Source organism: Pithys albifrons, chromosome 13 (genome assembly GCF_047495875.1).
Source record: "Pithys albifrons albifrons isolate INPA30051 chromosome 13, PitAlb_v1, whole genome shotgun sequence".
Lineage (NCBI taxonomy): Eukaryota > Metazoa > Chordata > Aves > Passeriformes > Thamnophilidae > Pithys > Pithys albifrons.
Genome location: NC_092470.1, coordinates 7,544,557 through 7,571,799, shown reverse-complemented (window position 1 = coordinate 7,571,799; position 27,243 = coordinate 7,544,557). Strand labels below are relative to the sequence as shown.

Below are 27,243 nucleotides of genomic sequence, written 5' to 3'. Positions count from 1 at the left end.
TGCCCAGGGAAGAGAGAAACAAATAATTTTGAAACATAAAATCAGCCAAAGGGAAAAGGCAATGAAATTCAAACGTAAATATTAGTGTTGTCTTGGGAAGTGAGTGCATATGGATTATCTTGTCCTCATGTAGAAAAATGCCAGTAGCATGTTTGACAGTGTCTTTGTAAGTTTTTTCCATCAGTCCTCTCAACAAATGGGAGGAGCTGTGTTCTCTACGTGCTGAGTTCTACTAAAATTTTGGTAACTTTTAGAACTGCCTGCACTATCTATTTAGGTGATTGCAACAATTACGTAAGTAAATGTTATATAACCATTCGTGCTTAAGTGTTATCCAAACGGAGGTGCAGAGAAGAGATAGGGTAAAAAAATTCTGGTTAAAAATGCGTAGTTTGAGGTTCTCATAAACATGGCCTCTGTCAGAGGAGCGAGGGCTGAGCTCCAGTGACAGCGCTCGGTTTGGTTGGCGGGGCCGGTGCCTGCGCCGAGTCTGTTTCCAGAGGAGCGAGGGCTGCGCTGACACAGCGCTCCGTTTGGTTCGCGGGGCCAGCGGGGTCGGTGCCGGCGCCGTGTCTGGCTCTGTCCCCTCGCACGTGACCTGCAGTGCCTCGGTCCGGGCGGAAGCTCCGTATGGGCAGAACTGGCACAGATTGCTCGGCTGGGCTCGCCCGGGGCCGCTGAGAGATGCTCAGGGGGCTTGGCAGCCTGATCCGGCATCTGTGCTATGGCCTGAGCCCGCAAACCAGCAGGGCTGGAGCTGTGCCTTCCCAGCACAGGAGGAGCCTGGCCGAGCGCCGTGCCCAGCACACCGAGTGGCAGCACACGCTGTTGGGCTGGCGTGTGACAGGTTCATGAAGCTGTTCCTGCAAGGCAGGGAAGGTGGTGTTTGCAGAGAGCATTAGCTGTTTTTTCTTTAGGCTGCTTGAAGCTACCCTTTCACCTCCTGGAACACTGAATTCACAGGAGTTGCATGTTTTAGATAAATATGTTTTGAGACTATAATATAAGTCTTATATAAGGCTTATTATATAAGCCATTAGAAATTTGCTTGGTCCCTCTCTACATGCATAGTATTTTTGGAAGTGTTATCTTCTGTGCAGGACTACACCACTTAATTTTTTAAGCCCTTCTGAAGTGTGGGAGAATGCAGTGGAAAATTAATGTTACAAAGGTTTTGGGTTTGTAGTCTAGTTCATAGAAACTGTATAAGTTGTATTAGACCACCTATTCCACATGAAAATTTGTTTACCAGTCTTGTCTTTTAGTTAAAAAGGTGTCTCAGCTGTATGTCACATGGTAGTTGGGTGAGGAGTATTAAGATTCCCACTCCTGAGTGTAGGAAGTGAAAAGTAACTGAGTTAGGGAGAGCCATCAGGGAGAAAGACCAGGAAACTGCAATAGAGGGGTACAGGAAATGGGTGGGAATTGAGGAAATGCATTTTTCCTAAAATGTGAAGTTAGTGTAAATTCTAGCAACTAAACATTGAAACCTGTTGAGAAAAATGTGCCCCTCAAAACAGTAGATTATCAACAACAGCAGCTTTCTCTACTATTGCTTCCATTGTTTTTTCTGTTGAGTTGTCTGGAGAATTCCTGTGGTTCTATATGATTTTTCATTCTCCCTTAGATTTTAAGGTATTTTTCTTTCCCATTTCCTCTTCATTGTACACTTCCTGTAGCCTAAGTGCTTGCAGTGAAGCTCTGAACAGTTGGGAAATGTGGTGTTCTCTCTATGTCCTTAAGTCAGCTCTGTTCAGAAGTACTTAAAACTGTGTTGAAACTCCATTAACCCACTTTAAAGGTGTGATGGAGGTCCCACGATACATGCCAGCCCTAAAATTATGCTGTGAAATAAGCAATTAACTTTGTTTAGCATTTAATCAAGCAGTTAATTTTGGCTTGTTAAAATATTCAACTATGAGAGAGACCCTGCAGATACAAGTAAAACCACTTTGTGTTGGTTCTGCAGAAAAACAGATTTATACCATTACAGTTGTGAGGGAAAATTCCAGTTGTAGTCAATGCTATGATTAATATGTAGTGCTATATAGAGAGCTCAAATATAGGTAAGCTGTGTAACTGTGCTTTAGAGTTGCTGTTTGTTGCCTAGATATGCTTTTAGAGTATGAATATTATGAACAGGATCAGAGATTATGAAATCTTTTAGCCTACTGAGTATTAGTTTTGGGAAGAAGTTAAGAAGTTTTATAAATTATAATCAGTTGTAACTCATTTAATGGATGTCTTCAAAAAACCATGTGCTTATGCATGCTTGACTGATTTTTCTTATTTAATTCATGTAGTTTTAAGTTTGGGATTTTTTGTTATAAGCAGAACTAATTAAGCCTTCTTATGAATTTATGCATCACTAATTTTCTGCTTTACAAATAATTTATACTGTCCTTTCCTTTCCCATATCACTGTCACCTTCTTTCTATGCTCACCATCTACAGGTTGATCCAGGTGTGGCTTGTGCTCTGTGGCCTGTTCTGGCCCAAGTATGGGCATATTTCTTACCCAGAGTAGAACTAACAAAGCCATATTGACTTAGGTCTCTTTCTTCTTCCAAATTTAATGAAACTTCATATGTTTAACACATTTGCCTTTTGTCAAATATGATTAAAATCAATAAGACTGCTTTAGCCCAGTTAAACACCATTTTCTCTGTAAACTTATTAAAAAGCTGAGTTTTCAGTTTGCAACCCCCTTCATCACAGTGTGAGCAGTGGAGTGTGTTGCTGTACTGTATTTTTGAATTGGGGATGCTGCATCAAAGGCTCAGTGTATACGTAGTATATTGTTCTTCAGTCTCATGGGTCTGTACTTCCTCCTTCCCCTCCACAACCAGCAGAGCAGTTGGAGCTTATTAAACCTTAAACATGAGTTAACAGTCTCACGTCATGTCTTTCTATTTGTGTCAAGGAGAATGGTGACCAGTGTTGAGGAAATGGAATTTAAAAATTCCCAATACCAGACTTTCAGTGGTAAGATATTGGAGATTGATAGAATGAGAAGAGAAAGCTTAAAAAATACTGACCCCATAAAACCAATCCCAAACTGTAGAAAGCTAAAATTCATATTTATGCAGAGAAAAATGGAGTGCACTATGATTAAAGACAGAGTGTGAGATGAGGGGCTGGGAGATCATTTCCTTGTACCTGGACAAGTCTTTGGCTTCCCTGTCTCAGCAGCTCCTGCCACCATCCTTTGTAAGGCAGGAAGATTTTGAGTTAACTGTTAAGAATTACAATGTGGGAGGGAGTCAAAGACTTTTCTGAGGAGGGCGAAGTTTTCTTAACCATGTGTGGCCACAGCTCTGTCTGTTAATTCTGGGTGCTTGCAGAAGCAAGTCAAGGAGAAATGTTTTGGTGGGAGTAGGGAGCATGGAGCACTGTGGGGGGAGCTGCAGGTGAGAGAAGGTGCTGTGTGCATGTTTGGTTTTTTCTGACACCCAAAATGCCGTATTTTAATCTGTTCTTGTAGCTGTTGTATAGTAGAGGTCCTGGGAAGGCTCTTGGCCCCAGTACACCAATGGCCTTATAAATTGGTGAGGCAAATGTAAACACAAGTCTTCTGTCTAGAAATACCATGTTGATACTTTCTAAATTGTAATTTTGGCATTTTAAAGAAAACATACTTTTATTTTCACAGATTAAACTGCCACCAATGATGGAAATCATAACAGCTGAACAGCTGATGGAATACTTAGGTTAGTAATTACAATAAATGGATTTCACTTGTATATTATTCTTTATAGTGAGTAGTAATATAGAACTGGTTTATTTACTATTTTATTCAGCTTTACTTGAACTCATGATCCAAGAAAAGTACTTAAAATGTTCATTTACTATTTTATTCAGCTTTACTTGAACTCATGATCCAAGAAACTACTTAAAATGTTCAGTTATTCCTGCTTTTCTTTAGTTGCTTTTACAAGTTTTCTATACTGCTTTCTTCAGTGGTTAGTCTAGTCATGCAGTTGGTATGGCTTAGTACTGGTACCAACTCACTGGTAGACTTAAACTTATGTCTTTTATGTTGCTATTTTGTTACAGTTGACAGCATGTAGTAAGTCAACTGTCTCTTTAATTGTTTGCAGTAACTGTGTTCCTTGGAAATTTGACTCAAACTTTTAACAGGAAAAATTAATGTAGTCATCTGAAGTCACTGCATAATTCCAGTTGGCTAAATGTGTGTATTCTTTCTTGAAGGCATATATTGGCTTCTGGTATTACCTTATTGAATTGAATAATGAAATTATTTGCTCAAATTATTTAGGTTCCTATTCAGTCAACAAGATTACCAGTTGAAAAAAGAAACCCAAAAAATAACAAACCAACAGAAGAGTTCAACCACTTTAAGGTTAAAAGACTATGCATTAGGAAACCTATAATGATAGTTTTCTTTGAGTAGAAAGATTTTTTAGTAGTAGAGCAAGGGATTTAACTAAAAATATATTGAGATAAAATCTGGAAGATGGACACTGTTCTCTAAGGATGTATCTAAATCTTGAACCCTGATGTGATGATTAACCAATTGATTGTGTTTAGCCAAAGATGGGATGCAGGTGTCTGGTTTAACCCCAGCCAGCAGCCAGGCCCCAGCAACCACTCCCCCACCTGTGGCATCAGGGAGAGAACTGGAAGGGTCAAAGGCAGAAAACTTGCGGGTTGAGATAAAGACAGTTTAATAGGGAAGGGAAAGCAAACCCAGGCATGACTTCACTGCTTCCCGTGGGCAGGAAGGTGCTCGGCCTCTCCAGGAGAGCAGGGCCCCATCACCTGTGACGGTGCCTTGGGAAACAAATGGCATCACTCCAAATGTTCCCCTGACTCCTCCTTCCCCCCCCACTTTATATACTGATCATGATGCCAGATGGTCTGGAATATCCCTTTGGTCGCTTGGGCTCACCTGTCCTGGCTGTGTCTCCTCCCAGCTTCCCATGACCCCCAATTTCCTTGCCCGTGTGTCAGTGGGAGCAGCAGGGGCAGCCTTTGCTTCTGTGCAAGCCCTGCCCAGCAGTAACAAAACCGTCTCTGTTGTCATCACTGTGTTCAGAACAAATCCCAAACAGCCCCGTTCCAGCCACTGGAAAGAAAGTTCATTCTACCCCAGGCAAAACCAGCATGACAAGTTTTGTAGAGTTATTGGTGTATGAAATATATGCCAAAACATTCATAGTATCAGTCAGAATAAATGGTTGCCTTTTAAAATTGTGTTATGAAATTACATATTTCATGATGAACAATTTGACCTTTAATGTTTTTAAGTTGAGGTAGAGAGGGAGGTAAATTTCTGAATAATAAAGAGGTTGGTATGATACCTCAAGGGATTATGAAATGCTGCTTTGGTAACAAGGTTGGCCATTTGAATTAATTTCTTAATACAATTTTACTTTTTTATACCTATATTTTACTCCATAATTACGATTCAGCTTATAAAACAATGCAATCTCATTAATTTGGTAGAAGATTTCCATGGTGATATTTCTTATCAGTCAGCTTCATTCAGAAGTGTTCACAGAACTGTTGAAGCTTTGCTGTGGAATAATTTCATTTTATTTTTGGTTTTTTAGGAGACTATATTCTTGATGCAAAACCTAAAGAAATATCTGAAATTCAGCGACTTAATTATGAGCAGGTAAGGAGCTACTCCTAAAATACAGTTTCTTATGTCTGAGGAAACTAAAACTTTTTTTCCTCACCTAATGTTTATCACCTTGTTAAAAACCAGAAACATATAAACCATTGTTTGTAGTTTCTTTTTTCCTGGGCTGGATGTAAAGTATTTGTATATACTTCAAATTAGTGAAGAAAAACTCAGTATCTGTTAACACGTGAAATGATGGGGGGTTTGGCTGAGATGGGTTTTATTCAGGAACTGTAACACAAAGGTATAAATAAATATAAATAAAAGTATGTAACAGCGTGGTTGCTTTTTGAAGTCCTTCGGTGTGCTGTGCTCTGTGATGCTGCTATGGAGTTTTCTGAGGGTGTAAAGTGAGCAAGAGAACAGTCTCTGTTCTTAATAGTGATAGACAAAAAGAGATTAATTCCATGTTATGAAAGGCAATATCATTTGACTACTGTTTATCATCAGGGAAGTCTTTCTATGCTAAAGATAATGCTATTAGTTTTAGAAAAAAATGGTGCAGGATATGCTGTCCTGGAGCACGTTTTTCAAGCTCTGTCGGTTGTCATGGCCGGTTTTTGGTTACTCGTGGAAAAGTGATTTGAGTTTTTTGTAGGTCTTGGGTTTCAGGCTAGTTCTATTTACTATTAGGTCCTTTTTTCTTGCTCTCATTCAGTGTTGGAAACCAAATTGAGTAATTTGGGATTGCTTTGTGCCAAATTATAGGAATTACTTTTGTAATAACAAAATTGGCTATTTTTTTCCACAATTCTGTGCTGTAGAAGGTTTATAGCTATAATCAACATATAGGAGGATGATGAAAACTCTATGCCTGGTGAAAGTACAAACTCTATAGCTTTTTTTGTCCTCAAATATATGGGTTTACTACATAAATGTCACCTTAAATATTTCACTGTAATTTTAAGGAAGCCTTCTGTTCTGGTAATCTTCCAAGTTGTTTTGAAGGTGCAGAAATAGCTAAGGTAGAAAGGACTGTTGAAATTGTAGTGAGAAATTTCTGTGGTTTTCTGGTCAGTTTGATGTAATCCTGATTCATTTGCAAAGTAAACATTACAAAATAAATGCATCTATTGTCTGTAGATGTATGATCTGAGTTTGTGGATGACTAGTGCTGATTTACTATAGACTTCCTATTCTTTTAGTAGAGTAAGAGTGTAGCAAAATTTCTTTTAAAACACCTCTAGTAGGTTTGGTTTCTTCTCATGCTTGGTATCTGGTCTCTACTAATGACATGCACTTGTTGAGGTGGTTTGGTTTGCTATTATAAAAATAAAAACTTTAAAAAAAATCTGAGCTAGTCTTGAAAATTATTTACAAATCTTGCTAAATTCTAAATCTCGTGACAGCAAAATTATTAGTGGGATGAAGCAACATGTAGTGAAGTAGTGGGAGTGGTAACAACCCTGACAGAGCACTTCAGTTAAAGGGCTGCAGGCATTGAAACTCTCGCTCATTGTACCTGTGCTCAAGTGCAGGTGCTGCATCAGGAAACAGCAGAGGCAACTGTCTCTGACCATCAGTGGGTTTGGGCTCTGAATCTTTCCTGTCTCCATCTCTTGTCCAAAATGTGTTCCTGGGTTTTCTCATGGGTTTTTTCCCCCACTGTTGCAAGCCTGAATTCCTCTTAAGCAACAGAATGTTACAAAACCCAGCAAAACCCCAAACAAACAAAAACTAAGTGCCTCAGTTTCCCCAAGTTTTTTGCACATCCTTTCTAATCATGCTTGTTGTGAACTCTTCTCACTTGGTGGAAAATTCTTTTTCCTGCATGTCAGGAAATTTTCTTGTCTGTTCCCTCAAGAGAACTGCCTCACAAAGCACTTTTTCTTTGACTCATCTTTGCTTTGTGTAGTTGGCTCTTCATAATTTGATAATTTCCCTTAGGATTCCATTGGGATCAATGCTATAGTAAGTGCTACTTTCATCACGTGTTTCTACAGTAGAATCTATAGGCCATAAAGGTGTGCCCAAAGTAAGATAGCAAATTTTTCTTATGAAACAGAAAGATCAGAGTCTTAATTGCTCATCACTTGAAGTACTGAACCCTGAAATTAGAGTTGGCAGGTAGGTCTGTGTCAATCTTTGTTTTGTTCATTATTGTGTAGTGGCAAGAACTTCAGCCTGACTTATCAGGGGAGAAGAATCCTCAAGAAAAGTCTCTCGGAGCTTCCCTTATAATTCAGTTTTCTTGCGGACATCTGACTGGCTTGTGACTATGGAAAATAGAGCTAAAAGCAACAGGAGCTGCCTAAAAGCAGCTTATGGGTGTAGAAGAAAGGAGGCAGAGTTCTTTTTTTTCAGATGTCCTCTGGCACAATGAGAATCAATATTGTGAATGTGCATTGAAATGGGTGTTTGGGAAGTTTCCCTTTCTGTAATTTTTTTGAAGTTGAGTTGATGAATTCTAAATGATGAAGGGTTGCAAGAGTAACCACCAGGTGTACAAAGCTCTATTTGGTCGTCTGTCTCTCTTCTTTCTGCTGTCAGAACATGAGTGATGCCATGGCAATTCTCCATAAGCTGCAGACGGGGCTGGATGTCAATGTGAAGTTCACAGGTGTCCGAGTGTTCGAATACACACCTGAGTGCATAGTGTTTGATCTTCTTGATATCCCCTTGTACCATGGATGGTTAGTGGATCCTCAGGTAACTTCTCTTTTTTTAATAATTGAGTCAGAATGTGAGTTATTCTGAATGTTTTTTGTGGGAGGGGAATGTTTCAGAATTTTAACAAGTCAATAACAAGTATGGTAATGTATTTTTTTATATCTAGTGAGAAAAATTGAGGAGTGAATACAGACTGTGTGTATGTTTTAGTGCAGGAACTTTGCACAGCCTGGCTCTGTAGTCAAACTACTTTAAAAGCCTTCTATAACTCTATAAATGAGAACTGTTTTTCTGATGGAGTTAAGTTACCAGATAGTGTCCCAGTTGTTGTTTTTGAAAGATTATTAGAGAACACTTGGAAGGAGTACAAAGTTACTTTCCCCCTTTCTTTAATTCTGATTTACTAGTCACTGCTTTTGAGAAATAGGGATGGTAAAATTGATTGGAGAGAACTTCATCTTTAACGAACATGTAATTTATTTTTAATTATATTATTTAATAAACAGGAAAGTGGTACTGTTTACTTAGGGGAATACTGGTGAGTTTGGCTCAAATAATCTGCCTCAGATTTTTTCTTTTCATGCCTGTTGGTGAGAGTTTCTGTTCTGTTCCCCCTGGTCCCACTGATCCGACTGATGCCCTGTTCTCTCCTCATCTGCTTTAGCAACAGCTTTTGATGCTGAGGGTTTAAGGATTTAGAATGGGATCTGAGACAGCAAAACACTGTGGGCTAAAGCTTTTGGTCTAGTATTTTTAAGGGGATAACATCCTCTCTTTGAACTCTTATTTTCTTATGAATAATTGCCATAGGCTTGCCATTGTGCTGTCCTTCTCAAAGGTAAGTTCTGTTTTTGTGTGCTGTTTCTTCCTGCTGCAGGTTCCTGACATAGTAAAAGCAGTTGGTAACTGCAGTTATAATCAGCTGGTGGAGAAGATTATTTCCTGTAAACAGTCAGACAACAGTGAACTGGTTAGTGAAGGTTGGTAACAGTTTTTTATGCTTTGTTAAAGTATCCTAACAAAACCAAGTTACATGTTTTTCACATGGGTCCTGCTATGTAGAGATCCAAGTGTGAAGAGCTGCATTCTGCCTGCTGAGCTCCTCTCCCTAGGCTGGCAGACAGCACTGTGCTTGTCTTCTAAACTTCTCTGATGCCATTTCTGAAACAAGAACCCAGGTGCATTCTCTTGATCTATTCAATATACTTCTTCAAAAGCATGAGAGAACTTCTCTTTCTGCAAAGGTGGTATGGGCAGCACTCAGGTTTCAGCCCAGCTCTGTATTATCTCCTATAATTAGAATATGAATTATATACTACATGATGACAAGGAAAAGATCAGTGATATTAGAAATGAGTACAGCACTCCTGAACATGAGAGGCTTCTCTGCAGTGCTGTGGGTTTAGAACTTCCAACTTGTTTCCCCCTCTCTGTATGTGTTCCTTAGATTGGTGGCAATGTGCGGGCATATTACAAGGGGGGAGACAGGAAATATACTGCTATTGTAGCAGGTTTTATATTAGCCAGTGTGTGATAGACACACATAACATTCTGTATTGCTTTTACAGGGTTTGTAGCTGAGCAGTTTCTAAATAACACAGCAACACAATTGACATACCATGGACTGTGTGAGTTGACTTCAGCTGTCCAGGAGGGAGAGCTCTGTGTGTTCTTCAGGAACAACCATTTTAGCACCATGACCAAATACAAGGTATATTTAACATTCTTTACTGTTGTGTTTTGTGTTCTTGTTTCAAATCTTCGTTTTCCACTGCCTTGAAATAGAAACAAATTCCAGTTTATGTAAATGTGGTTTATGGCAAATGTAGCAAATGTTACTTATGAATTACTGATTAGAGTGTTTTAGATATCAGGATCTATTATTACTTTAAATCCTCTTGTAGCTCGTCCCTTGATGTTCAGTTTGCTCCCTGTGTTAACTCTTTGTGGTTGTGTGTTATGACATACACAGCCAACATGGCTTAAATTTACTTGCAGTTTGTGATTGGCAGCGATAAGGTTAATTTAATTTCTTGTTTCTGAGGACCTAAACCTTTGCATTACATTTGGGCCAGTGGATGAATAGCTCCATCATGGTATTTGAAAATACCAAACATTTGGAGAAGTTGAGATGAGCTACAGCATTGGTTCCCTTTGTTAGGGAAGAGATTATTTTTTTTTAATCTGAATCTGTGAATGTTTCTACACTCAGCAGTTCTTACTGATTCTGTCAGTCTTTCCCTTTGTGTGTGGCATTGGGTGGACCCGAGTGCAGGAGCCTGGGCAGGGTGCACATGGTGGTGTGGGTGGTGTGTCCCTGTCTCCCAGCACCCAGACTGGTCCCGTGGGCTGGCAGTGCTGGGGCAGAGTGGCTGGTTCTGGCACCAGGCAGGTCCTCACTCAGTGCAGCCCAAATTTAGAGGCAGTGTGAAGGTCATGTGATAGAAGGGTTTTCCAAACCACGAGGTCCCCTCAGTGGAGTTGGGCTGTGCCAGGGGGGTTGGCCTGGGAGCCTTTAGCTTTGGGAAAAGAACGTGCCTGGCATTAGCAAAACCAGGCTGGGGACAAGGCCTCTCTTTTCTTGTTACAAGTAGAAGGAATAAAACCATGGAAGCTCTTGGAAGATCATCTGTAGAGATGAGCAGCTACAACACACCTTAGAGAAAGAGCTGACTCCTCTGACTTTGTAAATGCAAGTTGTCCAATTATTGCCAGAAGTTACATGAATATTAGCAATATTGTGAGGGTCCTGTTTGCTTTTTTGAGAAATTCAGTTCAATTAAATGATACCAATATGAAATAGAGATCAGAGCACTTGGTAAAAAACAAGGGAAAGATGACTTTGGATCTGTGACCTGTGCTTTCCCATTGTTCTCTCATTCCACACCTGAAGAGGAACTGTCTCTTGTCAAGGACGAGGGAGCTGTGATTGTTGGTTTGCTGCCTTTTGTTCAGTGAAGCAGCATGTTCTGAACTAGCAATTGCTGTTGGAATTAGGGTGGTGCTGTGTAGGTGTTGGGGGTATCTAATGCAGTTTGCCTTTCATTAGGGAGTTGTATTAAATTTATTATTTGCCCTAGTGTGACATTTTTCATTCAGTGTTCAAGTATAGTTCAACTGAGGAAGTCTTAAAAACAAAGGAAGAATATGAATTTTGTTTGGTTGAAAAAGTTCTCTGTGTCAAACAAGTGTTAGCTTTAAACTGACTTTGAATATCTCCTCTGACATTTGAAGACAGGTACTAGATTCTAATCCCATCAAGGCAATGATACACCTAAATATTAGTGTGTGAAAAACTCAGTTTGTAATAGTTTGGAGATGGTGAAAGCAGAAACATTTTCCTAGTTCAGTATTATTACTAAATTACAGTTTATGGGTTCTTTACAAAGTAATTAAAAATGTATAGCATAACAGAGGAAAATCTGACACAAACATGCCTTTTTTAGGTTTTGTTCAAATCAATATCCTGCTCAAAATAAAATCTAGAAGGTTCAAATACACTTACCATAAACATTCTGAGATTTAATTTTGTTTTTACATCTTTTTAAAGTTGTCTTATATATGAGATGCTGTCACATAGGTATTCTGTGCAAACTGGAAATACTGTGAAATTGCTTCCTTTTATTTTCTTGGGTGATTTTTAAGCATCAGAAGTAGCATTTGGGTTTTAGGCAGGTTTCCAAGGGAAAGGTGATTCCTTCCATCATGTTGTGATCAGACTTGTTGCTGACCCTTGTGTTCATGTCTGTAAGGGTGACTTCCATTCCAGAGCTTGAACATCCAATGCAGATCTGTGCTTGGGTTTGTTTGGGTGATATTTACCTGTTCTATTTGGCCTTTGTGTGGGTGCATTTTATGGTATTGGGTGATATTGCTGCATGTGAGTCTTCAAACAGTCTTTGTTCCTTCATGCCCTCCCAGTGGCAGGAGGGCTGGCTGTGAACAGGGGAGGATTGAAGAGATCTGATGGTAATTTCAGCCCCTCTGTTAGACAGTTGTTTAATGACTTGAGAGAAATCAGTGAGCTCATTCTATACATGTGGAATATGGATGATGTTTCCATTTTTGGCCTGTTAATTCTGTGAAATCGTTAGGACAGGATCTGCCTCTTGCTTTGGTACATCTTTAGCACAGTGATCTTTGAGAACCCTTTGTGTGCTGCTGTGATGCAAACAGCAAATTTTTGTGGATGTCTCAGTAGACTGCTTTGATTTTTACACTAAACCATTGCAACAAGTTTTGCGTTACCTTGATCTGGCACGTTCAGTAACACTGATGGACCCTTCAGCCTTAATGTGCTGTGTGGTCAGTAATAGCATTCTTGAGCTGGAGTACATTTTTTTAAAACATTATAAAAAAGGTAGGATAAGATTAAATGGATTGATTTAAATAGAAATTCAAACAGGGATTTTTTTATGCTACTTTGCTATCCCTCAAATGTGCAGAGCCATCTCCTCCCACCTGAGTCCTGCTTTGGTTACTTCCCCTGGATTTCAGCTCCTCTCCATTCCTTCATCCTAAGCTTGCATTTCATCCTTCCTGTGCCTTGGTTTCTGAACTTGTTAGCATTGTCTTTTTCACTCCAGACCAGCCCATTTTATAATTTCAGAGTTGGAAATCAAGACATTTGGCTTTACAGAACTGTAAAAATGCTAAAATGCCAACAAAAACAGTTATTGGTGACAACTGACAGCAAGAATCTTAAGTTTAGATTTTTCAATTGAAATGGGCCTCAAATTCTATCAAAACCCATTATAACACATGAAGTCTGAGATGTGGTCATTTTGAGGCAGTGCCTCTTGGATTATGTGGAAAGATCATCTTTGTCTCCCTATCTTGCCCTTGGAGTTTAATGTGATTTTTCATTGCCAGTCTTTAGGTGTGCTGCTTAGCTGTGTTTCCAAGGAGCTGTCAAGGTATTATAGCTTGATATGTATCAGTATATTCATTCTTATATATATTAATGTTTATATTAATTTCTAGTCAATATGAACTTTCATTAAGAAAGAAAAGTTACCAAATGGAATACAGAAATTAAGGATGGCAGTGAATACTACTATCTGTTGGTTTAATGCTGTGTGCTTAATGATTTCATTTTTAAACTTGCTAAAATCTCTCAGTGGATGTTGTATTTGAATGCAACATTTGTATGCCCTGATCATTTCTGATACTTGGATTATAAGAAGTTATTTTTTTAAGTTTTGCAGTTTTTCTTTGTTCTTGCATAGGGTCAGCTCTACCTGCTGGTGACAGACCAGGGCTTTCTGACAGAGGAGAAGGTTGTGTGGGAAAGCTTGCACAACGTGGATGGAGACGGGAATTTCTGTGACTCTGAATTCCACCTGCGGCCTCCCTCGGACCCTGAGACAGTCTACAGAGGGCAGCAGGATCAGATAGATCAGGTACTGCCTTCCTGCTGGGCTTTCTGCTTAGCTTGTGACTCTATATAGCAATTGGTGCTTACTTTAGTCATATATGTGTGTAAATACACAGATGTGGGTGTATGTACTGATGCCTGTGTGGGACTGGAAAATATTCTTTAGATAATGAGATTGGGGGTCTCCACAGGTGCTACTTGAAAGTACTAATATGGGTTCTGAGGGAGGAAAAGTAACACCAACTGAATAGTTTGGAAAATTATTTCAGTCTCTTGGAATCCACTTTTGCAAAGAACTTGCTCCGGTGAGATGTCAGGTGTGCTCTGTGTATGGAAGAGTGTGGAACGTGTCCTCCAGAACAAGCTCATTGCAGCTCATTAATGTTGTCCTAACTGAAGTTTGCTTTCTGGCTGAATGTAGGACAAAACCCACAGCAAATTGTGTGTCATGGTGGGTGTTTGCTAATGAGATAAGAATTTACACAAGTCATGTCTGAGGTGGGGCTGACTTGTACCAGTCGTAAGTGCAGAGCAAGGCCAAGCTCCTTGGAAATCTTGCATTCTGAACATTTATCATCATTCATGTTTTTTAAATGCTGGGGGGGGGGAAATTAATAATATGCTTATTAATAAATTCAAGTGCTGCATCTCTCTTGCAGAATGAAAGTCTGGGAGATATAACAGGGCTAGTACTACTTTAAGTTGGTGTTTAGTTATATGCAAAATTACTGTTAGATTATTTTCTCATCTGTTGAGGAGTTGGTGTTCCTTATATATTCCCAACAATGTGCAGTGGAGTGGGACAGATACTCCATCAAGCATAATCAGACTGTTAATTAGAAAGAGAAAATTACAAAGTAACAGCTTCAGAATGTGCTGCCTAGAACTGGTGTGAGCTGGCTCTGTCCTTAGCTGCTGTCCAGCTAATGGAAGTTAACCCTGAAAGCCAGTTCTTTTACTTAGCTTTTGTGGGGTTTTGTGCTGTGATGTAGGCACTGTGAAAGGAGATAGTAATGCAGCTGTTGTCAGCCTTCCTGCAGTTGAGGTTATGGACAGGTTCTGAAACAATTCCTGTTCTCCCTCTGAAGATAAGGCTGGGAGAAAAGTGATGGTTCTGTGAAGCAGCACAGGGTGAAAATTGCACTTGATGGGACTTGACTCTTTTCTGTATGAAAGAGCATTAATGAACAAATTTACTGTTTAGGATTATCTGATGGCATTGTCTCTACAACAAGAGCAGCAAAATCAAGAGATTAACTGGGAACAGATCCCAGAAGGAATCAGTGACCTCGAGCTAGCCAAGAAGCTCCAGGAAGAGGAGGACAGGAGAGCTTCTCAGTACTATCAGGAACAAGAACAAGCAGCTGCTCAGGTCCAGGTAAGGAACCAACACTGCAGAACATGATAATGAATTTTGGAGAGTATGAAGTTAATTGCAGAGACACAATGTGTGTTTGTCCATGTTCCAGCCTGGTGAGACTGTTCACATTCTGTACAGCAAATGATGAGGTGAATTCAGGAGTCTTTAGAAATATGCTGTAATTGTTGCAGTAGATATTGGCAGCTGCTGACACTTAAATGCTTCAAAGCTGGCCTAACCTTCTGGACTAGGGTCCCAGTCATACCACTGAAGTTGGAATGATGGGATGAGTTAATATGTAAGGTTACAAAGATGGTGTTAGCTGGTATTTTACATTCCTTGCAAAAGAGCATTCAAATAACTTGTTTGTCATTGTAGTTTGTCTTCATCCTGCAGAAGTTTGTTGCTGTACATTTTTAGGTGATTGTGATCTCACGTGAATCTATTCAGACATTTCAAATTAGGCAGTTAATAGACCTTTCTCTCCCATACCCATAAGCAACTGATTTCAAAATGCTTTGAAAATGTGATTCATGAACATGTATATACAAAAATATACAAAAATGCAATTTAACTGAATCTTCTATGCAAGAGGCAATGTTTAAGTTGGTGTTCTGGATTCAGGGAGTTCTTAACTACTGAAGACTTTTAGAACTGCTTTTATTGACAAATACATAAGAAATTATGTGTATGGAGGCTGAAGCTTTGGCCTGAAGCTCTTCAGAACCATTACCTGATGTTTGATAAGCATGAAACAAGAATTTTGATATTAAAAGTTATTTCCACTGCTTGTTGCTTTAATAGAACCATGAGTAGCTGCTTCTAAGACACAGATTCACTACTACTGGCTGAAAAAAGGTAGAAAGAACTGAAGAACCTGCTTAACAGGTTGCTGCTCATTTGCAGCTACGACTGGATAACAGTTGGAATAGATGATGAATTAACAAAACTTATGTTGCCTTTGTACACCAACCCCCTTGCCAAGTTCCTAACAAGCTTCTAGTCACAAAAAGCTGCTGTTTTGCCGTATTTCGCTGTCAAAACCAACACTTTGACTCTGCAAATTCTGAAATGTGGATTATGGTCTTACAAAAGAAACTAGGAAAAAATGCCAGTACAGTAACACAGAAGTGCCAGAAAACGGTTGAAGCCATATTTTATTATTGAAACAACATCTGAGTATGTGGACACAACAGAAGGGACACATAGACCTTGAAATGTATTTTCAGCTGACTTAATTATTTGGAAACCAGCAATTTTGAGGAGGTTCTGGAGTAGAATCATAGAATCGATTGGGCTGGAAAAGACCTCCGAGATCATCAAGTCCAACCCTTGGTCCAACTCCAGTCCCTTTACCAGATCATGGCACTCAGTGCCACATCCAATCTCAGGTTAAAAACCTCCAGGGATGGGGAATCCACCCCCTCTCTGGGCAGGCCATTCCAATGCCTGATTACTTTCTCTGGAAAGAATTTTTTTCTGATCTCCAACTTAAATTTCCCCTGGCAGAGCTTGAGCCCGTCGTGCCCCCTTGTCCTATGGCTGACTGTATTTATACCAAAAGCCCCTGCCTGAATTCTGCTGTGTTCCATAACATTTAACCCTGGCCATGCAGTAGTGCCCGAGGCTGCCCCCACCCCCGAGCTGTGCTCACTCAGGGCTCTCTTTGCTGCACAGCAGGTGCCGGGTGGTGCTGCCTCTCCAGCCAGCGGGAGACAATCCGGGAGCGCGGAGCGCAAGCGCAAGGAGCCCCGAGACAAGGAGAGGGACAAGGAGAAGAACAGCTGTGTGCTCTTGTAACAAACAGCCAGTGCTGAGGCTGAGCCAAGGGCACGTCCTCAGAAGCAAAACCAAGGAGTACAAAGGAAGACAAACCTGTTACACGCCGCCTGTGCCTGATTACCCCATGGATTTTGTTCATGCTCCAGGAGGATGGGTGACTCTGTTGCAATCATAGACTGCCTTCCAAGCCCCAGTGCTGCCCAGAGGGAATCCAACCCACAGCTGGACGTGGCTGTGCTTTGAGTTAGTTGTAAGAAATACTGCACCTTGTAGCTGAACACACCAGTCATGGCAAGTTCTGTGTCACAGTGACATCCATTACTTGTTCCATCATTTAGGACGCTTTTTTGTCTCCTGCTCTAAACAAGGGAAGGTCGTTCATTTTGTGCAAGGCTTTTTCCTGAAGTCTGTACATGAGCACAAGAGTTGTGTGTTACTTCCATAGTGTGAAGCTATATCTTAGGCTGGGTATAGTCTTCATGACACAAGAGCCCAAATATCAGCTGGGCACTGCCTCCTCAGTGTGTCCAGAGTTCTTTGCTTCTGGATCTGGGATGTTCTTTTTCTGCACCCAGATTTATACCGTGTCACTGCTCTTGCTGCATCTCCTGGCCAGCTGTCTTGCCCCAAGAATATGTGACTTGATAGGCATCATACAAAAATTGTCATAAAAAAATGGGGCATCTATTAATAAGCAGGATGAATATTGTTTGCTTTCTTGCAATGACAAACTGGGTATGGCAACTCAGATGTTATCAGGGTTAAACAAGTAATTTTGTAGGTAACTTCTTTTTCTTTTATTATTTTTCTCTTGTAGGTAAACTGGACCAGATAAGCTTTTATTTATTGACCTCTCCATATGATAGATGAATGATGAGAGGAACTAAGGTCTATAATAATCATTATATTCTATATAAGAATGCAGAGTTAAAATAACTAACTATCTGCCTTTTTTCCAGAAGTACCTTGAACTTTAACATGACGTTAACATGTTCACTTGTGTCTTTAAGCAAGTGTACTGTAGTTAAAACCACACTTTTTTGTTTTATAAATCCTGTATTCTTAAAAAAAGCACACTTCTGAAGGGTGAGAGAGGAGTGAACCTGCTCTCTAAGGTGGGTTGGAAGGTGGTCAGGTGTAATATTTTGTTTTTTAGATCACTAATTTAGAATTTTTGGAAACCAGATTTTTCTAATTTATGGGAACCAAATAAACATGTTGTGTCTTGTAGTATTTATAGAATGCAGAAACAGAACACTTGATGAATTTTGAGGGAACCACAAATCTTCCTCCACTTCCATGAAATTGGTAACAATTACCTTCTCACTGAACCTTTTGATAAAAATTTCTATTTAGCAATTTGTAGATACTTTTGAAAAAGGCTGCTTCTCCTGGAGAAGTTGTGTTCCTGCTCTAAGCCTTAGCATTCATCCACAGTAGCCTGGGAAGGCTAAGGCAGCCAGGTGGGATGTGACATTCCTGGTGTTGGGTGTTTGGAGAGTCTGTTGGGAGAGGGTGTCCAATGCAAGTCCACCAGTAAAAAGCTGGTTTAAAGTTATTTCAGGCAGACTTGGTGCAGTGATGGCAACTGGTCATCACATAAACCTGTTACAAACCTAGAGTGAAAATTAGATAAAGGAAGAATGTCTTACTAACTAAAGGGCCAATTTTTATCACTTTTCTTCCATGCCTTTTCCTCTGTTGTTTTTTTTCCACTTTTGTTACGATTTCCCTTTTATAATGATGAAGTAATGAACAGTAGGAGGTCTCTAATATGTACACTGTAAATTTTAAAATGTCTCTTCTCTAGAAGAGTCACATCCAGAAAAGTAATTTTAATACTTAATGTGTGCAGTTCAGATCATTTTCTATGTCAAAGCAAAGGGGGATGTCTTTTTTCCTTTGCAGCAGCCTAACTTCTTCAAACAAATTAATGGGATGGAGGATCACCAACATAATGACTTAGCTATTTTAAGCAGAAACTATTCCAGTAGTGTCAATAACAGAGACTTTTAAGCCAGAATGTTGTTTGAAAACATTCTGTTACTATGATTTTTCCAAATTTGTGTATTTACATTTATTTATTGACCTTGAAAAATAAATATGTCAAGCTAAGTGTTTGTTATTATTTTCAGTGACAGTATTGCCACTTTAAACTCCCTTTGGAACAAATCTAGCTGTTGTGGCTATGGAATATCTCTCTCTGCCTAAGATACTTGCTCATATTAGAAGAATTCATGTAGTGGTTCCATTTTTCAGACAGATGTGCCTGAAACCCAACATTCTGCAGTTACAGGAAGGTCACAGAGTTCAGTGCAATGCTCATCATGAAGTTGGGACTCCCAGATAATCTCTTTCAATAAAGGAGTAAAGGGTTTCAGGGTATTTGAGGTGGCAGCTGTGGAAACAGCCTTCTGTTAATATCCTTTTTTCTTTACAGGTCTTGAAACTTTGGAAAAAAGGTAAAGAATTCCTGAAATCTAGGGCAATGTTCTGCACAAGTTGAACATGTTAGTAGCAAAACTTAGATGAGCTTCTTAATAATCCAAAATTAAATATGTCTGGAAGCTCCATTTATGCCCTGCTGGGACTAACCATTCCAAAAGCAAATGTCACAGTTGGGGTATCTGAGGATCAACAAAACTGAACAGAATTGCTTTTACCTGTACAACAGTGAGCTTGGAAAACAAATATTGCACAAAACAGTCATGGAGTACCAGACAGACAGTATCTACTTCTGACTGTTTGACTGTTTACTTCATTTGCCTTTTTTTTTTTTTGAAGCTCATGTTCTGGCAGAAGGGTACAGATTTGTACCTTAAATCTGTTTATACACTTTAGCATGCACATGCTCCAAATATCTACATAATATATATGAAAGTGTCCAGAAAAGTAGAGTAGAACTTGTTCTCCACTAGATAACAGCTAGCACAGAAAACAGAATCATAGAATTTTTGTTATTGCATTATAGTTGTGACATAGAAAAAGCTACAGACAAGTATTGTTAAATTAGCCAAAACCTGAGCACTGCCATAGAGATCAGTGTTTTTATAGGGCACCTTGTAAATGCTCCAATACACCCCTTTGCTTGTGCCACTCCTGGAATCTGCAGCCCAGCAGAGCAGAGCCAGAGGGAGATTGTAACCCCAGAGGATGAAATCAGCATTCCTGAAACTTCACTTGAACACAGTGCAAAAACTGTGATTTGTGGCTGTGCATCCAGTTAATCCAGCAGGTCCTGTGTTCAGTGTCCCTGCAGAGCTCCCTGGGGCACCCTGGGCGGGCACAGCAGCTCCAGGGGCAGCGCCGGCTCTGCTGTGCCCGTGGCCTCGCCAGCCCGGCCCTGCCTCATCTGCTGTTGCACAGGATTGTTGTGTTTCTTCAAACTTGTACCCACAAGCTCTTGAAAAGATTTTCCAGTATGTAATAAAAGGCAATCTGAGTTCTTGAAATGGCAATTTTTGTGCACTCAGCAGGAAATAGTCAAGCAAAAGGTGAGGCTGATGTACTTCTAACTGAGCCTTTCTTCTTTCCTGCTACACTCATTGTGTACCCCAAGGTAGCCCCTTGCTTGATCAGCTCTTGCATTAGGATGCTTATTTGAGAATCTACGCTACATCCTTAAATACAACACACTGAATCAAGAGCTTCTTTATTTTATATAAAAGTAGGCTTTATAAAGGTTGTAACCTTGAACAGCAAGTGACTCAGGAAATGCACATTAATAGGTGCAGTATCCTCATTAGAAAGAATATTAGAGAAAAGCAAAAATAACAAGCTGGAGTTCGGCTGCAATATTGTGCTCACATTTCTTCCATCTGTTCTGTGCTGAACAAGACCTTGGTAACAAGAAAAAGCCAACACTGAAAAATGTTCATATAGTCCAGAGATAGCAAATGCCAAGGACTGAAAATGGCATTTCATGTTGAGAGGAGTGCATGTCCTTTTGTTACTAAACACAACTAGCACTGGACTGTTAGTGCTGAGTGGGAACACTGAGGGAGGGACACTTTCTCACACAGTCTCATACCCAGAGCTCTGGTGTTCTCTCCATAGTGTTTCCATGCAGCTGCTTGTTCACAGCTTGTGTTTTGTTGTCCAGTAGAAAATCAAGGGATGGAAGCTCAGCTGTCACCTGCTTTGATGGGGAAGAAATGCCCCAAGGAGCTGGAGGCTGGAACATAAAAATCTCTGTGCTACCTCTTGAGATTGTTTAGAGATTTGTCCTTGTTGTTGCTGTTATTTTGGACACAAATAGCTGTGGCACAGCTTGCAGTGGGCAGATTTTCTCACCTAGGTAATGCCCAGCATGCTCATTTCCGAGGGAGTTGGCACTGTATGCACTGCCCTTCACTCTTATTGTGCTTCAAAGTCAAGATGAGCTGTTCTGACCCTCTGATAACATATTTTTATTAAATGTTAGTTGTCTACTGTCCAATTTTGGTGTCAGCTCCTCTCACTTTGAGCTCTCTTTATCAGGGTTGGCTCTAGAAAACTTGTTTGAACCTGTCTTCATCATTCCTTCTCTGGTTTGTGGGATTACTTGTGTTCATGGAGAGGCTTTGTGTGCTGAAATGGGTAATTCTTTGTTTTTCAGGGTTAGAACTTTTAACTTTCTAGTTAATCATCATTAGAAAGTCAAAATCCTGTGTTTGCCTTTACTGGACAGCATACAAAAAATTACAAAAAACTAGTGCAAGGTTTGGGGAATCTGTAGGGAAGGATTCAGATGAAGTTTCAGTACCCAAAGTTTAGCAGCTCGGTCTGAGCAGCATCCTCACAAATCAGGCACTGGAACTTTGTGCTGCAGCACAGGCAGCTGCTGCTCTCAGTGTCAGTGTTGGTGGGACACGAGCTCAGGCACTGCAGAGCTCCCACCACAGCCCAGGGGGCTCTCAGGGGAGATGGGGCTGGTGGTGTCTCTACAGCCAGTGGGGCCAACAGTGAACGAAATGGGGTTGTTTGAAATAGTCAAACACTAAGCCAAATGTACATAATGTTGGGGGTGGGCAGGGACACAAACTCAGCCAAGTTGTTGTTTTTTTTTTTTAAATTGCTCTCCTGAACTGTCCTTTAGTGCTGACCCGATTTCAGTGTAGGGCTCATCCAGATTAAGTGAAACAAATGTGGGGAGTGCCCCCCCCCAGTGTCTCATGGGGCCAGGCCTTCAGTCAGACACACTGAGGCTGGGTCTTCATCAGAGCTGGATGAAAAAATGAGCTGTTTAGTCTGTCTTGAAGTTCATGTCCTCTTTTCTTGTTGAAGCCATGATTAAAACTTGCACAGGCTTTTGGGGTTAAAGCTTCAGCTGTACCTTTTCAAAGTTGAGATTAGGCCAAGCAGGTTTGAAAATTTCACCTGGTTAGTTTAGCATTTTTTGATTTTTTTTTCCTAAGTGTGTTTCCAAAAAAGTTGGGATAACTGGGATTTTTGTCAGGAACCTTGTGTTGGCTTTTGTTCTGATTTACTGGCATGTGCCAAGGAAAGGGTCAAAACTGCAGTTAGAGGGAACAGCAGTGTGTCAGTAAATCAGCTGAGTAATGGGCACACCCTTGGGTTTGGTCAGCTCTTGTTTTGGGGAACTGCAAAATAACAATATGAAACAGTATGAAGACAATTTTCTCTCCAGTATTTTGGTGCAGATTAACCAGAGCCAGAAGGAACTGGTTTATATTAATTACTGTTTTGTTTACAATTGAGTTTTAGTGCAGTCCTTCACACTCAAAAGTCTGAAAAACTCTGTGAGGTGAGTAAGGAACAGTATGGGAGGGCTTTGGCCAGTTGCAGCCCTGGCAGACCTTACAACTGAGTTGTATTTACTGTAGGAAAAAATATTGCTGTGGAAGTAAAATCCTTTGGTTTGGAAAAGTATAGTAGGTGGTGCCTTCAAGACCCTGCAGTCTGATAAGGGAACCAATGAACCTGCTTGTGGATTTTTAAACTATTTAAAATTCAGCTTTTGCATTCTTTATCATGAATAGTTGCAGTAATTACACGTTTGCATCCCACATACTCAGGTTGCAGGAGTGTGTTTGTATTTCTGGATTTCTTCCATGCTTTCTCTTAGGGGCTGGCAAGCAAAAATAACTTGGGAGAGCCCATTAAAGAAGTGACCATAAGTACAATAATTTCAAGAGACAAATCCATTGTAGCAAGGGTTTCTTTACCTGTGTTAACAGCACTAGTTTCATTATGTTCAAAAGTGTGACTGGTCAGGGAATGAAAGAGCAGACATGTGTGAAATAAGGAGGATTCTGGTTTGGGGAGTTTGAAAAAAAAACCCACAATAACCCCCAACCAGTTAATACAAGTTGTGAATGTTTTCTGCCTGGGTTTTTGCAGTGTATTATCACTGTTTGCAGGTCAAGCCTCACAAAATTGATAGTGGCACTTAGTCCTATCCCACAGCAATATGTCCTAGATCTGTTACTCCTTGCTCAGTATTAGTTCTTACATAAAATATCACAGAATGTTAATACCTTGCAGTAATTTTTTTATCAGGGAATGAGAAATAGTGGCAGCAGTTTCCCCACAATATCCTGACAGAGCTTTAATGTTAAATGGCAGTTTTGATTTATCTTTCATATTACAGCTTTCAACAAAAAAAGTTCTTAGCAAAGTTTTCCTAAATAATTGTTGATTATCCTTTTCTCTGGTCAACAGATGCATAGCTGTTATTTGTAAAACTCCTGATAATCACCTTTTACACATGTATGTAAACTCCATAAAGAAACTACTGCTGGGACACACAAAAATGAATCCTACAGAAGCTGCCCCAAGGTCTCCAGTGTTAAGTCAAAGATTTGTTCTCTTAAACTGCCTTGACTGGGTCTTTTTACCATGAAAAGTTTAAAAACAACCCTGCACACACAAAACCCCAATGTATTTTAGGAAAGTTCCAAAAACTTCCAGACTAGTAATGTCTTCAGGATGCCACCAGAGTTGTGCAATTCCTGTGTTAAAGCAGCAGTGCAGCCTGTTAGTCACCCACTGTTCACCTGAGCTTCAAATCTAGTTTGAAAAGGAAGTGCAAAATAAAGGTAAATGTAAGTTACTGTGGATTTACCAAGAGAGGGGAGGAGTTCCATGTTTAGAGATGGTATGTTAGAGGTGCATGACACGATTCCATCTGGTCATGCAGGATCATCTGTACCAATGTATGTGATTGAAATCCTTTCCATCATGTTACACCATTATCCAGCACTGTAATGGCATCAAGTTCAACTACTGAATGTTTTGCATTTTAAAAGCCTTAATTGTTTATATTGTATTAATGTGTTTTTAAAGACTATAAGGAAACAGCATTTTCCTTGTAAATTGTTAAAATAATTTTGAACACAAATAATTTTCAGAGAAATCCAGTTCTGTATCTTAATACCCCTTTCTGTTTGTGTACCACAAAACTGTTGAATTCTGTTACCTTTTAGAAAGTGTCTCTTGTTATCAGCCTCTATAGTTCAAGGTCTTTACCCAACTGAGATTTATTTTGGTTAACAGTCTTCTGAAACTCATTGTATGTAAATAAATTTAAGTGAGCAAACTTAAATAAATATTTCATTTAGATATTTAATTTCTTTCCAATAATAAAGGTTGGATGATATGCTAAAAAAACCAACACCCAACAACCCAACTAAAGCTCACCCTGCAAAAGGACAAACTTAAGTATTTTATAAATTCACAGTATTTGGCAATTTGCTTTCAAACATTTTTCCCCCATCATCCTTCTTTAAGTGAAATATCTTCATATGCACAGTCACACTTTTCATTTAATTAACCTTTAACTGTTGGAAGCACATCTAGACCTGTCATGTAAGCAAGATAAAGTCACAACTCAAGTTGTATTTTTGTACCTCTAGAGCTTTAAGGTTATAAACGTCCCTATTTCCCATTTGCTCCATTAGCCACTAGGAACTCCTGACAAATACTTGTTCTGCACGTGCTGTCAGACCTGATGAAGCACAGGCTGCAGCCCAATGCAGGCACTTTTTAAAGTGCACTGGGAACTTGCACTTGCTCTTGGAAACTCCTGCAACACAACTCAGTAAACTGAGCTTCTTACATTTTTCTTCTAAGCATTGGACAACAGAGATGTATTAAATACATCAAGTGAAGTGATTCCCTTGCTAAGAAAGTGCATTTTTTTTGTTTAAGCTCAAGTTTATTGTCAGATGTGAATATTCACATAGGATTAATTATGGCCAGTGCTGTTATATCAGGTTTCTCTCCTCTCCTCTTTCCTGAAAGGCTGCTTACTCAAAACCAGTTTAGTGTAACTCATTTTCTGCTACTTGGTTCCTCTACAGGTCCTTGCAGTTCCTCACACAGCAGCTGATTGTGAGGGGGGCAAAGGTGCATGTGCAACACCAGCATTTTCTCATGCCTTGTGCCTAAAGTGTGGCACTTCAGTCCTTTAAAAGGCAGCCTGGACCAGGAAACACTTCCAGCTCCCATTCTAGGACTCCTTCCTGAGCTCCTGGGTTCTGTTCAGCTGGTAACTCCACACCCAGCTCTCCCAAAGTGGGTTGGGTTTGGGACTGGCCCCTGACCCTGGCTGGGTGACCAGCGAGTCTCTGCCTCTGCCCCTGACATTTCTGATTGGGCCTGGGCCAGAAAGGTTTAACATGGGCCATTCCATGTGGATCCAAACCAAAAGGCTTAACAAGATGCATCCCTTTTGCTTGAGGCCACAGCAGGGAGCAGCTGTGGCTGTTCCTGGACAGGACTGCACCTACAGGATTCCAAAGTCTGGGGGAGGCTGGTGTAAAAATCAGCTCTATCAAAGCTCCCTGAGACCTTTGCTAAACAGAAGGAGCAAATTAAAATTATTTCTTTAGGCCTCCCCTGAATGTTCCACTAATTTTGGTACTAATCTTTCTTCTGTGAACAAATGTGCTTTTCAGTTTTCAACTCTGTGACGGAGACAAGTTTTAGTTAGAAACTAAGGGCACCCATGTTTTGATTTGCTGTGCCATCACATCTGTTTAATTCTGCCTTCCTTCCCAAAGACTGTTTCAAAGACTTACTAGAAGCTATACAGAATATGAAGGTTTATTTCAAAAGAATACATTTGCAAGAATACACATAAATGCACTCAATGTAACAGTACCTTCTGCAAAAATAGGTTACATAATACCCAGTAATGAAAGAACAATCTTATTTCTCTACAAATTAGAAAGCAGAGATAATAGCCTGGACAACCTTCAAAATGGAGGTTATAGTTGTGTATGTTGAGAGGAGTTGCTTTAAAGTTAGCATGACACCACAGAGCTAATGTTGGCAAATCAAACAACTAGCACACAGCTGCAAACTATTCCTTTATACAGGATTAACAAATATTTTGGTTCCAATTCCTTTTTACACAGCTCTAGTGCTTCAGGGAAAATGCTTATCAAAGATACACAAAAACTATCCAAAATTACAACGTAACTATTAAAATGCCTCCAAAATTGAGAGGAAAATAATCATGTTAAATTAAAAAAATTTAACCAGGACTTCCAGACAAGATTTCCTGTTTTTAATCAGAGAAAGTTTACAAGAGATTTCAATAAGTTATCTTGAAACCAAGCAGCTGTAGATCTTAGAATCTTCGTGGAGGTCCACCTTTAAATGGCTTAAATCCTGAGCCACTTCCCCTCTGCATGGAATTGCCTGTGATCTGTACAACTCTATTAATTGGTGAAGAGTTACTGGAAACAAAGGTTTTAAAAAAGTGGTAAGTTATGGAAGTATCTTAACTCTTGCTATACAAGTAATAATGTTCTTACATCTCATATCAGTCAACTGTTAAAGTCTCCAAAGAGAATTGAAAACATGAGGGAAGAGAGACTTGGCAGAAGTTCCTCCTTGCTATGCTGCTGGACAGGCTAATGCTGCCAGCCAGGACAGCTGGGGAGCCCCATGCTGGCAGGGAAGGTTTGTGTGCTATGCAGCAGCCACAGCAGGCCATGCTGCTTGCACTGGCACTACTGTACTTTCTAAGGGAACCAAAGCTTGGAGCGCTCAGTAGGGAACTGAGAGGGAGGAGTAGTTTCTGTACCTTGTATGTGGAGACATCATGCCCCCTCCTCCACGGCCATCTCCCATCCTCCTCGTGTCGTGGTAGCCACTGCCCTGAGAACTGGGTCCGTGCCACTCTTTCCTTGGTCCAGCTTCACGACTGTGGCGTTCCACAACGTGTCTGTCCTCGTTGTAGTGCTGGGAACAGAGTGACAGCTGTTCTCAGAATGAAAGGGGCATTTTTATCTACAGGAACCAAGCTCTTCAAGAAAGCTAATCCTACAGCTTACATAGTACCCATCAGTCCACCACCTCTTAAGTTCTTTTAAATCCATAGGCAACTAACACATGTTTACAGTATTCCTATTAATTCTGTGTAACAGAAACTCAGTTGCAGTGACAAGTGTGTGGGTATGCAGGGAGTGAAGTCCCATGAACTCATACTTCACTCCCAATTCTGCCCTGATCT

The 27,243-nt window shown here is 40.1% G+C and overlaps 2 protein-coding genes across 13 annotated transcripts in view; one reads left to right on the top strand and one right to left on the bottom strand.

The window, feature by feature from the left end:
- MINDY2 (MINDY lysine 48 deubiquitinase 2) overlaps window positions 1–24,348 on the top strand; it is a 28,517-nt gene extending 4,169 nt beyond the window's left edge. The window contains exons 2-9 of one of the 2 annotated variants that reach the window (XM_071568194.1): window positions 3,652–3,709; window positions 5,576–5,640; window positions 8,140–8,298; window positions 9,137–9,239; window positions 9,828–9,970; window positions 13,488–13,661; window positions 14,841–15,014; window positions 16,677–24,348. In XM_071568194.1, the coding sequence (XP_071424295.1) occupies window positions 3,652–3,709; window positions 5,576–5,640; window positions 8,140–8,298; window positions 9,137–9,239; window positions 9,828–9,970; window positions 13,488–13,661; window positions 14,841–15,014; window positions 16,677–16,796 (996 nt within the window). In that variant the 3' untranslated portion in view covers window positions 16,797–24,348. Of the gene's footprint in view, window positions 1–3,651; window positions 3,710–5,575; window positions 5,641–8,139; window positions 8,299–9,136; window positions 9,240–9,827; window positions 9,971–13,487; window positions 13,662–14,840; window positions 15,015–16,673 lie in introns of both variants that reach the window. The other variant, XM_071568193.1, reaches the window with a different exon arrangement.
- SLTM (SAFB like transcription modulator) overlaps window positions 24,316–27,243 on the bottom strand; it is a 25,597-nt gene continuing 22,669 nt past the window's right edge. For 9 of the 11 annotated variants that reach the window (XM_071568181.1, XM_071568184.1, XM_071568187.1 and 6 more), the window contains 2 exons: window positions 26,815–26,972; window positions 24,316–26,464 (listed from right to left, as the gene is read on the bottom strand). In XM_071568181.1, the coding sequence (XP_071424282.1) occupies window positions 26,356–26,464; window positions 26,815–26,972 (267 nt within the window). In that variant the 3' untranslated portion in view covers window positions 24,316–26,355. The remainder of the gene's footprint in view (window positions 26,465–26,814; window positions 26,973–27,243) is intronic. The other 2 variants (XM_071568185.1, XM_071568190.1) reach the window with 1 other exon arrangement.